General features: G+C 41.2%; 1 protein-coding gene across 2 annotated transcripts; it reads right to left on the reverse strand.

Moving 5' to 3' along the window:
- Window positions 1–977: 977 nt before the first annotated feature.
- Window positions 978–8982, reverse strand: LOC139433668 (zinc finger protein 79-like). 2 transcript variants are annotated; one of them, XM_071202778.1, is made up of 2 exons: window positions 8887–8982; window positions 978–2423 (listed from the first exon to the last, which is right to left on the reverse strand). In XM_071202778.1, exons 1-2 carry the CDS (start codon window positions 8957–8959, stop codon window positions 1294–1296), a joined length of 1203 nt encoding a protein of 400 aa, XP_071058879.1. In that variant the 5' UTR covers window positions 8960–8982; the 3' UTR covers window positions 978–1293. The 2 variants fall into 2 exon arrangements, with proteins under 2 accessions (XP_071058879.1, XP_071058878.1); XM_071202777.1 differs by having other exon boundaries at window positions 8481–8977.
- Between the last annotated feature and the right edge of the window lie 1551 nt (window positions 8983–10533).

The following is a 10533-nucleotide window of genomic DNA, read 5'->3' on the forward strand; positions in this document are numbered from 1 at the left end:
GTGTGCCTTAACCTCACTGAGCTGAGGTTATTTGAGCCTCTCAGGAGAGAGCTCTCTTCCACCTGGTTGTAGAAAAGCTCTTTAAATTTGTTAGCATAGCTAGCTAACCAGATGCTAATAACAACAGATCGCCACTGTGCTTACAACTAAAGACACAGCCAGCAAACACTGCGGCATGTGTACGGCTCCTTATGGGTACTGCAATATTTGAAGAGCTGGAGCGGCGTTCCGGTGCTCTCCGTCAGCACTCTAGTATACACTCCTTTCAGACGAGACATAACCACGTGAAGACACGTTACGCTCGTGTTGTGTTCAAGGAACCTGTCCTTGGCCAGGAAAAACAGGCACTCACTTGTTTAATTATTTTGCGATCTAGATTTCTTCTTTTTTGAAGTGACAAGTTGTCCTTCTGTCAGTCGGACGGACTCCCCCCCCCCCAAAACGAAAACTCTTCGGTTCTCCACGAATTACACAAGTCACCCAAATCAGCGTTAAAAAAGCGGGAGCCACCGAAAAGCGACTAATTTGCATCACTGTCTGTTGGCGTCGTTTGGACAACAAAAACAGAGTGAAACTCTCATTTCATAAACAATGTTTGAGTACAGACACCGTCCTGCAGAGAGCACACAACCCAACAGCACATTTTTGGTCCAGCATCACTTTACAAAACATTTGCATTAAGACACTAGGATTAGCTGGTCCATTGTAAAGGTCAGTCCACCTTAAATGAGCAGTGGGCGATCAGCAGGTGAAAGGCAGGACACGGGAACTTGCTCCTGAGGAGATAAAACGATTATTAAACAAGAAATAGTCGAGTCAAGGGGTCAAAGAAATAAACATTTGTGATTATTAGTGAATCGGTTGCAGGTGGGTGAAATCAGACTTAGGGAGTAACGTATTAAATGTAACGGCATTGGGTAATCAGGATACAAAATAGGCAAATGTAGTCCCTTACAGTTACAGAAGCAAAAACAATCTGATAACAGGTACATTTATGTAAAACAGGACTCATCAACAGGATAGCAAAGATACAAAACATTTAGAAATAAGGAACAAAACATCAAATCATCCTATATCTCTATATGGAAACTTGGAGCCCTTAATCCAAAATAAAATGGTTCATCAACAGTCAGTGGTTAACGTATAAATCAGAACATCAGTATGACAAAAACATTAAACATCTTCTCCACTTATGTTGATAAAGATGGAGTTCATTTAAGTCTTATATGAATGTTGTGCAACAATGTTAATCCAGTCAGACAGAATTTTCTCATATGTGAACCGTCATAAGACTTATTCATTGTCCTCTCCATCAGCTTCTGTTTCCATGTGTGCAGCTGAGCTGCTGATTGGAGGCTCTGCCTCTCTGTTATCCTCAGTTTGAATTGCATTAAGCTGTGAGGACTGACGACCAACACACTTGTGTCTTTTGAAATCACTACAACATTGAAATCTTGTGTTACAAACATTGCAGCTGTATATTTCCTCTCCTGTGTGGATTCTCATGTGTTCCTTTAAATGTATATTCTGTGAAAAAGCTTTTTTACAGACTGAGCAGCTGTGTGGTTTCTCTCCTGTGTGGACTCTCATGTGTGTCTTTAAATTTCTATTCCGTGAAAAAGCTTTCATACAGACTGAGCAGCTGTGTGGTTTCTCTCCTGTGTGGATTTTCATGTGATCCTTTACATTTTCTCTCTGTGAAAAAGGTTTCTTACAGACTGAGCATCTGTATGGTTTCTCTCCTGTGTGGATTCTCATGTGTTTTTTTAAAGTTTCACTCGAGGCAAAAGATTTGGTACAAACTGAGCAGCTAAAGGGTTTCTCTCCTGTGTGGACTCTCATGTGTCGCTGAACATTGCTTCTATATGTAAAAGATTTTGAACACACAGAGCAGCAAAATTGTTTCTTTACAGCAATACGGCTTGAATCACTGACAGATTCTTGTCTATTTTTCAGTGAGGTTGAGTCTGACGCAGGTTCTCTGGTCTCCTTCCAATCAGCACTGTCTTCAGTGTCAGGTTCAGATGAGTCTCCAGAGTCAGGTTCAGAAGAGTCTCCAGTGTTGTCCTCAGTCCTTGGTTGTAAACTGCTTTCTGGAACTGAGTTCCTGGCAGGTTCTGGTCCTAGACAGTCATCTCCATCAGCTTCTGTTTCCATGTGTTCAGTTAGTCTTTGATGAGGCTGTGAGGACTGAGGTTTCTCTTTATCATCTTCACTCTTCACAGGGTCAGGAGTGAAAGTGGACTTGATGATATCAGCCTCCTCCAGCTCCTGAAGCTGCTCTCCCTCCTGACTGATCCTGAGTTCCTCCTGTTCTTGCTTAATGTATGGGGGGGACTCTGAGTCCTCCTGGTCCAGACTGGTGCTCCACTCCTGCTGGTCAGGGAGAAGCTCTTCTTTAACCACCACCAGCAGCTGTACGTCTGCAGGAAACAGGAAACACACAGTCAGAACAAATTGTTAAGTGTTAGCATTTACAAATCTAATCATCATTAAAATGGGAGACATTTTGCAGCCCTAATTAATGCTTTGTATTTGGGATCGTTCACAGCTACACTACGCCTATAGAATAGTAATACTCTATTACAAATAAAAAATCCTGCATTTGAACCTTATTTAAAGTGGATCTATTATGCTATATTTGAAAAATATATTGTAGGGCCATACCTAACCATTGTAGCCATGCCTCATACTACTCATACCCGTCTATTCCAGCCCTGTTCCAAAAAGGCTGATTCTGCTTTAAATGGAACAGCTGCTGCTAACCACGCCCCTTTGTAACCATGCAGCTTTCCCCTGCTAAGAGAGTTTTCTACTGGGAGAAACTCAGCTAAACGCTGCAGTGATTAATTGCCATATTATGCTCAAAACCATTTCAAGCATTATTTCTGAAACAGTATGAAGCTCAAACGTTTCTGTCTCGCAGGGTTTACCGCAAGGACATTATGTTACACATATTCTCTCCAGTACAGCGTTAGCTCTGAGTGTTAGCGATGCTTGCTAATGTAAACACAGACCATATTACTCCCAAAACACGCAGCGCATTGTTTCTGATATAGCACATAGCTTGACATGTTCTTTACCACTAGAACAGTGCCATTATATATATATATATATATATAACAAATTTACTCTAAGTACCTCCTGTAGACATCATGCTGAATACACAGACACACAGCTGCGAGAAGGGATTCAGCTGCGAGACGACTGTATACAAAGACGATAGGTTGGGACCAGGGTTTCCGTTAGCCGGTAATTACCGGTTTTTAGCTGGTCAAATTTATTAAAAAAACGGTAAATTCAAAACCTGCTGGTCAAAATGTGCGGTAATAATTAGGGATGCTCCGATTGATTGGCCGCCGATCATTAACGGCCGATATTCACTCTTAATAGTTTGATCTGTGCTCTCTATAAAGGCCGATCAAGAGAGCTGGATCTGATCGATATGGTCATAAACGTGAGTGAAGTATAACCGGACAAGAGAGAGGGATCAGAGATCCGATAAGCTGTTGAGTTTGAGGGAGACACACAGCTACACATCAGTGGTTCTCAAATGGGGGTACGCGGACCCCTAGGCGTACGTTGGAGTACTGCAGGGGGTACGTGAGATTTAGTTTATGTTAATGAAAAAAAAAACATAATTAATGCATTTACACAAACTTCTAATAGTAGATTAACTACTTTATTCAAAAGTTTAAAGTAATTCTGGATAATAAAATGGGAAAAGTAAACGGGGTGCTCTCTTTTCCTCTCCCTCTCCTGAAAGCCCGTCAGTCTCGTGCAGCTCGCTGAACCTGTAATAAGTGACCTGACAGTAAAGAATAAATATATTTATAACTAGTTCCAGAGTAGATAAACTAGCTAAGTGTGTTAGGTCTAACTCTTAGTGTATTTTGCTCGGCTCAACGATCCGTTACAGCGGTGGAGCTGTGACGGATCAGAGCTGCGTGTTCTCCGTCAGCAGCAGCTGATCTGATCTCTCTCTCCCGTCCGGTTATACTTCTTTCGCGTTTATGTCCAAATCTATCAGATCTAGCTAGTTCTAGTTAATTATATGACTGCCTGCTTTTCAAAAAGGACCTAAACAATAAGCGTTGCTTGACAACGGCGTGTGGCCGCAAAGTATGCATTATGCATGTGTTTATATGAAGGGTCAAAATCCCATGCTCATCAAATTCTCATATTTTTTTCTCTTCATTCCCCACGCCCCAAAATAAATAAATATACAAATATACCAATTTTAGGAAAAGTAATGAAGTTTGAGCAGTGTGGGCTTTATATGAACAGAGTTACACATATTTCAAAACGTGAAGTGTAATAACTGCAGTTTGCCTCGCTGTCAGAATGACAACGATCCTCAGTGAAGCACAAGCCCATGTTTCTCACTACATTGTAAGTACAACTTATTAAAAAGATCAGTTCAATGCAACTAATGTCTTCTTAGTGTTATTGCATGATGTTAAAATAGGTTTGCCATGAATTTAGTGATGGATTGTAAACAATCAAACAAGTGTTTCTCAGTTACAATGTTGTTGTTTTAATAAATCAAACACTGATGGTGCAGCGCTGTACTGTACCTCTTTATATAGGCTTTTTTTCCTTAACAAATGATCAGGGGGTACTTGGCTGAATTATTTTTTCAAAGGGGGTACATGACTGAAAAAAGTTTGAGAACCACTGCTCTACATGACCACCTGAAGCCTGACTGCCTCTGATGGCCTATGACTCCCAAAATCGGGTTGGTGTGTCCGGGGCTTTAGACTGCTGCAGTGTTCACATGAACCAAAACAGAAAATAAGTGGCGGGGACTAGTGTTGCATGGTGCACAGATACTAAAAAGGTATCTCTATACCCTGCCGTTAAAAACATTATGATTCCTCCATTTCATTAGTATCGGTAATTTAACCTGTTAAGAATGACATTGTTTTAATAAGAGCAGTATTTCCTGTTTGTGTTCAGCGCTTTGCCTCCACTCCCTGCAGCCGATGTCAGCTCCTCTAAGCTCCTTATTTGAGATGATGCTGCTATTTTAGTTCATACGTATTCTTGTGTTAAACTTTCCTGTTGGCTCCCAGACCGTAGACGATGAAAACAAGGGATGACTCTCTGCAGTCTACCAGGGCCGAAGCAACACACTTCGGGTTTAATAATCCACTTTTCAATAAGGGAGACAGGTGAGCTCTTCTTTGGGAGCCTGTTGCACTTATTAAGGTCTTTGTTACAGATCTAACTTTGAAGACACTCGACAGACCTATTTTGCTGCTGCTTCGTCCACTTCAAAACACTCTTGCTCGCTCTACCATGCACACACGCGCCACCCCCCCCTCTCTCTCTCTTAAAGGGATAGCGATCTGACTCGACATGACCCTAATATCATAACTCTTGTCATTTTACCTTGAATGCCATTGCTTTAAAATTTATTTTATTTATTGTTCTCATTGTTCAAAGGTTTGTGTTATGACTAATGCTGTCAAAATTATCGCGTTAACGGCGGTAATTCATTTTGCGTTAAAATATTTAACGCATGCGCAGAATGGCCCACCCCATACATCCCACCAGTGGCAGCGCCAGGGTATGGCTGGGGTAGGCTACAGCCATACCAAGAAATGGCTTAGCCCCACCATGAAAAATGATGTTAAAGTAAGCTAAATAAAGTCTGCCAACTCGGAGTAAATTGCACAGACAGCAGTTAGTAAGATTGATTTCAGTAGCCATTTGTCTGGAAATACCGAAGACTAGAAACGGTTTCGAAAACTTTTGTCACGTAGTGATCGTCTTCTCAATAGAACATCTTTGATAATGTCTTCTGACCAATCAGAATCAAGATAACGGCGTGGTGTTGTTGCAGGAAGTGCAGACGGAGAATACTTTTGCTGTAGTAAATCTCTATATACATCGATACAACATTACGTGTTGATAGAAATCAACACGTAATGAAATAAGACCCCACGGTTTGATGATTGATAGGTGTGTGGGCTGTCTTTCATGTTGACACACAGAACAATGTTATAATAAACATACGTATGTTAAACGGATATATCCGCCTTTTTTCATTTATCTTTACATTCCCACAACTATATACATAAAGAAATGGCATATTTTGGACATAGTTCGAATGGTGATTAATCATAATTAATTAATTTTTAAGCTGTGATTAATCCGATTAAAATTGTTAATCGTTTGACAGCCCTAGTTATGACGCACAATAACGACATTTAAGACTGTTTCTCCTTTTTTAAGAAAAGTATCGGAAAAGTATGGAAATCATAATTATTGACTCGGTATCGCTATCGAAACAAAAAATGTGGTATCGTGACAACACTCGTGGGGACATAAACATGGAGAAAGGTACCAAACTCTTACATGGATATTTGTAATTAGTCCAGGCGGCAGAGTTGATAGAACCAGAGTTATGTGTAACCACAATAAAGTTGAATTTCCACTGGACTCGGAGGCTAACTTGTTTTCTATAACAAACGAGATAAAACGTGAATGCCCTGGCAGTGGCAAATAGCTTTGGTTTTATTACATTAATGTTTTTTGAGATTTACAAGAAATATTTGAAATGCTACTCTGTAAAGGGAATAGGCCTACTATTGTTCAAAAATAACCTCATTTGTTTAAAATAAAAGTGTGCAATACACAACTTTTGAATTCATTATTGAATTTTGTGCATAACAATGCAATTAATCACAGAAAATTCTTTGATTAATCATGATTAAAATGTTTAATCATTGCCCAGCACTAATAAATAGTCTTAAGTGTTACCAAAGAGTTTAAAGCAGGGGTGTCCAAAGTTTTTTCATCGAGGGCCACATACTAGGGGTGTAACGGTATCCGTATTCGTCCCGTACCGTCACGGTTCGGACGTCACGGTTCGGCACATGCAGTCACACGGCGAATACGCCTTTTTTTACGAGTGGGAAAAAAGTCTGTCACTTAGGGCAGTATTACACTATAATCCAGGGGGCGGTATTGCGCCTAAAAGCCAGCTGCCCGTAAATAACAAATGAAGAACAAGAACAAAACACAACACAATATATGAAGAAGAAAAGTTAGTAGCTACGGCGAGTTCACACAACACACAGGAGCTAGAAGACCCTCCTGCTTCTTTTAAATCAGAAGTGTGGGAACATTTCGGGTTCCCTGTGGACTACAACAACGATGGGGTGCGAGTTGTGCATCGGACGAGGACGGTGTGTCGGCGTTGTTCGACAGCGGTGCGGTATGCTATTGGTAACACGTCAAACATGCTCAAGCACATCCGAGTCAGTCTCAGTCCCCAGCGAGAGGGTTTTCTCGACGGCAGGTGACATAGTTACCGCCAACAGATCTGCCCTCACTACTGACAACATAGACAAACTCATCTTCTTGAAGAAAAACTTGAAAATAGAGTAAAGCTTGAGTACCTTTATTTAGGCATAATGGCCTCACACACTCACAAGTTAATTACACATGTTAGACATTGCTCCTAAAAGGTACAGATTTTATTTAGTTTTATATTTATCATTGTATTTATTTTATATTTTGACATCAGGAGATGTTATACAGTTCTGTATTGCCTTTTATTGATTGTGATTGAAACACTTTCTTATTATTTATTTTAATATTTTCAAGACATTCTTTTTAGTTGTACAGCTTATTTAACCTTTTTGTTTGACATCAGCCATTATAAATAATATGGCCATCTGAGTGTGTGTGTGTTACTGTTTGTGGTTTGTTTTTAACTGTGTAATAAAGTTAATGATTCCAAATGAGTTCCTTATTTTACCAAAACTTGCAATACTGTTACAAATAAATAACAGCAAAAGAAATTATGCATTTGGGACTTTTTTTTGCTTTTCCTTGTTGTACCGAACCCGTACCGAACCGTGACCCCCAAATCGAGGTATGAACCGAACCGTGACTTCTGTGAACCGTTACACCCCTACCACATACAGAAAAATATACGCAACTCATAAAGGTGAGGTATATCGTCTCATCAGTTAAGTTATAAGTTAGCAACATGTAGGTAAATTAGGCTCGATACATGAATATGCTTTAAGAAAAAAAACGCCTACATCACAGAGCTCTCTATAGGGTTTCATTTATCTTGTTGGCAGCTCATCCCTTAAAAACAGAAGTCTCAGAGTGATTATAATAAGATGACATAGGGTCTATTTCAAGCTTGTTATGTAAATAAGTTATTAGGCTTTTTTGTATCAACTAAGATTTGTTAGAAAATGTTAACATGAATTGACTGAATTTATTTTAAAAGTGGGCTTATTAACACATGAATACTACTGAATATATTTGTACATATATATGTAAGAAGTACAATATAAGAAAAGCACAATTTTCATTTTTTGGGTCATATTTCATCATACTTTTTTAATTAGCTGAGGGCCGATTTAAAATGGCCAGCGAGCCGCATTTGGCCCCCGGGCCGTAGTTTGGATACCCCTGGTTTAAAGTGTTCATTAAGAGTAAAGTGAACAGACCTGCTCTGTGTATCCGAAGCTGAGGCTGTAAAACAGCGTCCAGTAGTTTCTGGAGTCTCTCGTTCTCCTCTTTGGAAAGAGACAGCTCCTCCTCGAGCTCTGCTATCGTTTTTTCAAACAGAGCAAATATCTCTTCAGCAGCAGCAGCAGTGAGTCGCTGCTTCTTCAACGACAGCAGCATTTGGACTCTACTCATGTTTACTAGATCACCTTTTCCTGCAAACTCCGTTAAACACACCGTTTCTCTCTCCATCAAACTCTCAATCTGACTAGTGTTGCTAACGTGTTTCCAGCTAGCATGCTAAGCTAGTCCGAGGTAAACGCTCCAGAAAAAAGAGCACAGAGTCCATTCGGAGGCTTATCCAGACACACAGATTATGGATCAGTACTGCTGGAGCTCACACACATAGTAATGTTACGTATTGCGCCGAGGCTTCGGAGCGTGTGTCGAGTAATCCCCGAAGCTTTTTGGTAAGCATGTATCGAGGCTTGTATCGTTTTGGGCCAGTGACGTCATCGATGACAAACTAAGGCCCAATCCCAAACCACTCCCTCGACCCTACCCCTCCGTGACGGAGTGAACTCCGTCTCTAGCCACACTCGCAGCTCAACGACGGTCCCTCCTGTCAGATGGAGGGAGTAAATACAGCAGCAAGCTTCGGGACGGCCTCCCCTCTCTCCGGCAGAAACAGGATATGCCGTAACTGTATGTAACAACGGTTTCAAATCAGCATCTCTTTGACAAAAAGTTTAAATTAATAACTCAAATAAAACTCCAAACATCTTTCATTGTGTTACTTTTTTGTAAAGCTCTTTTAGTTTTAAACCTGAATTTAGTTTTTGCAACAGTCTGTAAATATACACAACTTTATAATAAAATGCACACATTTACCTTTTTCTAGACTAAACACAGGTACGATCCTAAGTTAAAAACATATGAGGTTATCATGAGGTTGTTATCATCGCAGTTTATCAGTGGATGTTTGCTGGAACTACTTGTCAACAGCTTGTTTCCTGACGGACACACACAGCGTTGAGACCGGTCAGGTAGAGACCGGTCTCAAGTCAGCACCGATGCAGACTCGCGGGCCCAATCCCAAACCACTCCCTCGACCCTACCCCAGTGGCGGCGCCAGAGATTTTCTCTAAGGGGTGCTGTGGGGTAGCTTGACGTTTCATAGAGGGTGCTCAAACATTAAGGGTTTTCCATTAATGCACCAGAGCTACAGTTGAATGTTCTACTGCAACACTCTCCACACACACACACACACAGTGTACCCGCGACTGTTACAATGAAGGTTCGGTAATCAGCTCACGGCATATAGGTGTAAGTGTCACATGGCAATGTATTTTAATTAGGGATGCACGATAATTATCGGCCCGATAATTATCGGTCCGATATTAGGAATTATGACGTCATCACGATAAACCCGATAACAGTATTAATAGCCCCGATAATATACAATATATTTTTGGGGTAAAAAAAAAGAAAAAAATACTGCGGTGTGGGTGGATTGGGATGAGGGGCGCTTGTTTTTCACTCGGCTCCTCCCGTTTTGCCAGTAGCTACTGTGGTATTAGTGGTTTAGGAAGAGGGGAGTTCTTCACAAATCCAGCGCTCCCTAATACTTCGAACCTGATCAGTCACCTGAAACATCGCCATCGCTACGATGGTGTGTTAAAAGCGTACGAGGACATTAATACAATACAAAGTGTGTGTGTGTGTGTGTGTGTGTGTGTGTGTGTGTGTCTGCACGCGCGTGTTGGAGCTATGTGCAACTCAAGGCATATGCTCGAACCGGAGCTGCCTGGACGCTGCAATGTGCTGACTTCTCCTACAATGTCCCGCTGTCTGCTTCCTGCATCAAGTCAAGTGCTCGGCGCAGTTGTGGCGAAATGTCGCTCCTCTGTTTTCATTTAAACAGCTCCTTATATCCGTTAGCGCAGCTAGCTAGCACCAGATGCTAACAACAACAATGCACGTAAGGTCTCTCTCTCGCTCCCTCGGACCACACATACACACACCCTCCCGGTCCTCCCGATGGCCAGTCGG

The sequence above is a fragment of the Pseudochaenichthys georgianus genome, unplaced genomic scaffold (genome assembly GCF_902827115.2).
Source record: "Pseudochaenichthys georgianus unplaced genomic scaffold, fPseGeo1.2 scaffold_909_arrow_ctg1, whole genome shotgun sequence".
NCBI lineage: Eukaryota > Metazoa > Chordata > Actinopteri > Perciformes > Channichthyidae > Pseudochaenichthys > Pseudochaenichthys georgianus.

Coding starts and splice junctions, on each gene's coding strand:
- LOC139433668 (XM_071202777.1), bottom strand. CDS start 8,733: ATGGAGAGAGAAACGGTGTGTTTAACGGAGTTTGCAGGAAAAGGTGAT. Junction 2,424..8,480: donor GCTTCGGATACACAGAGCAG/GTCTGTTCACTT, acceptor TGTTTCCTGCAG/ACGTACAGCTGCTGGTGGTG.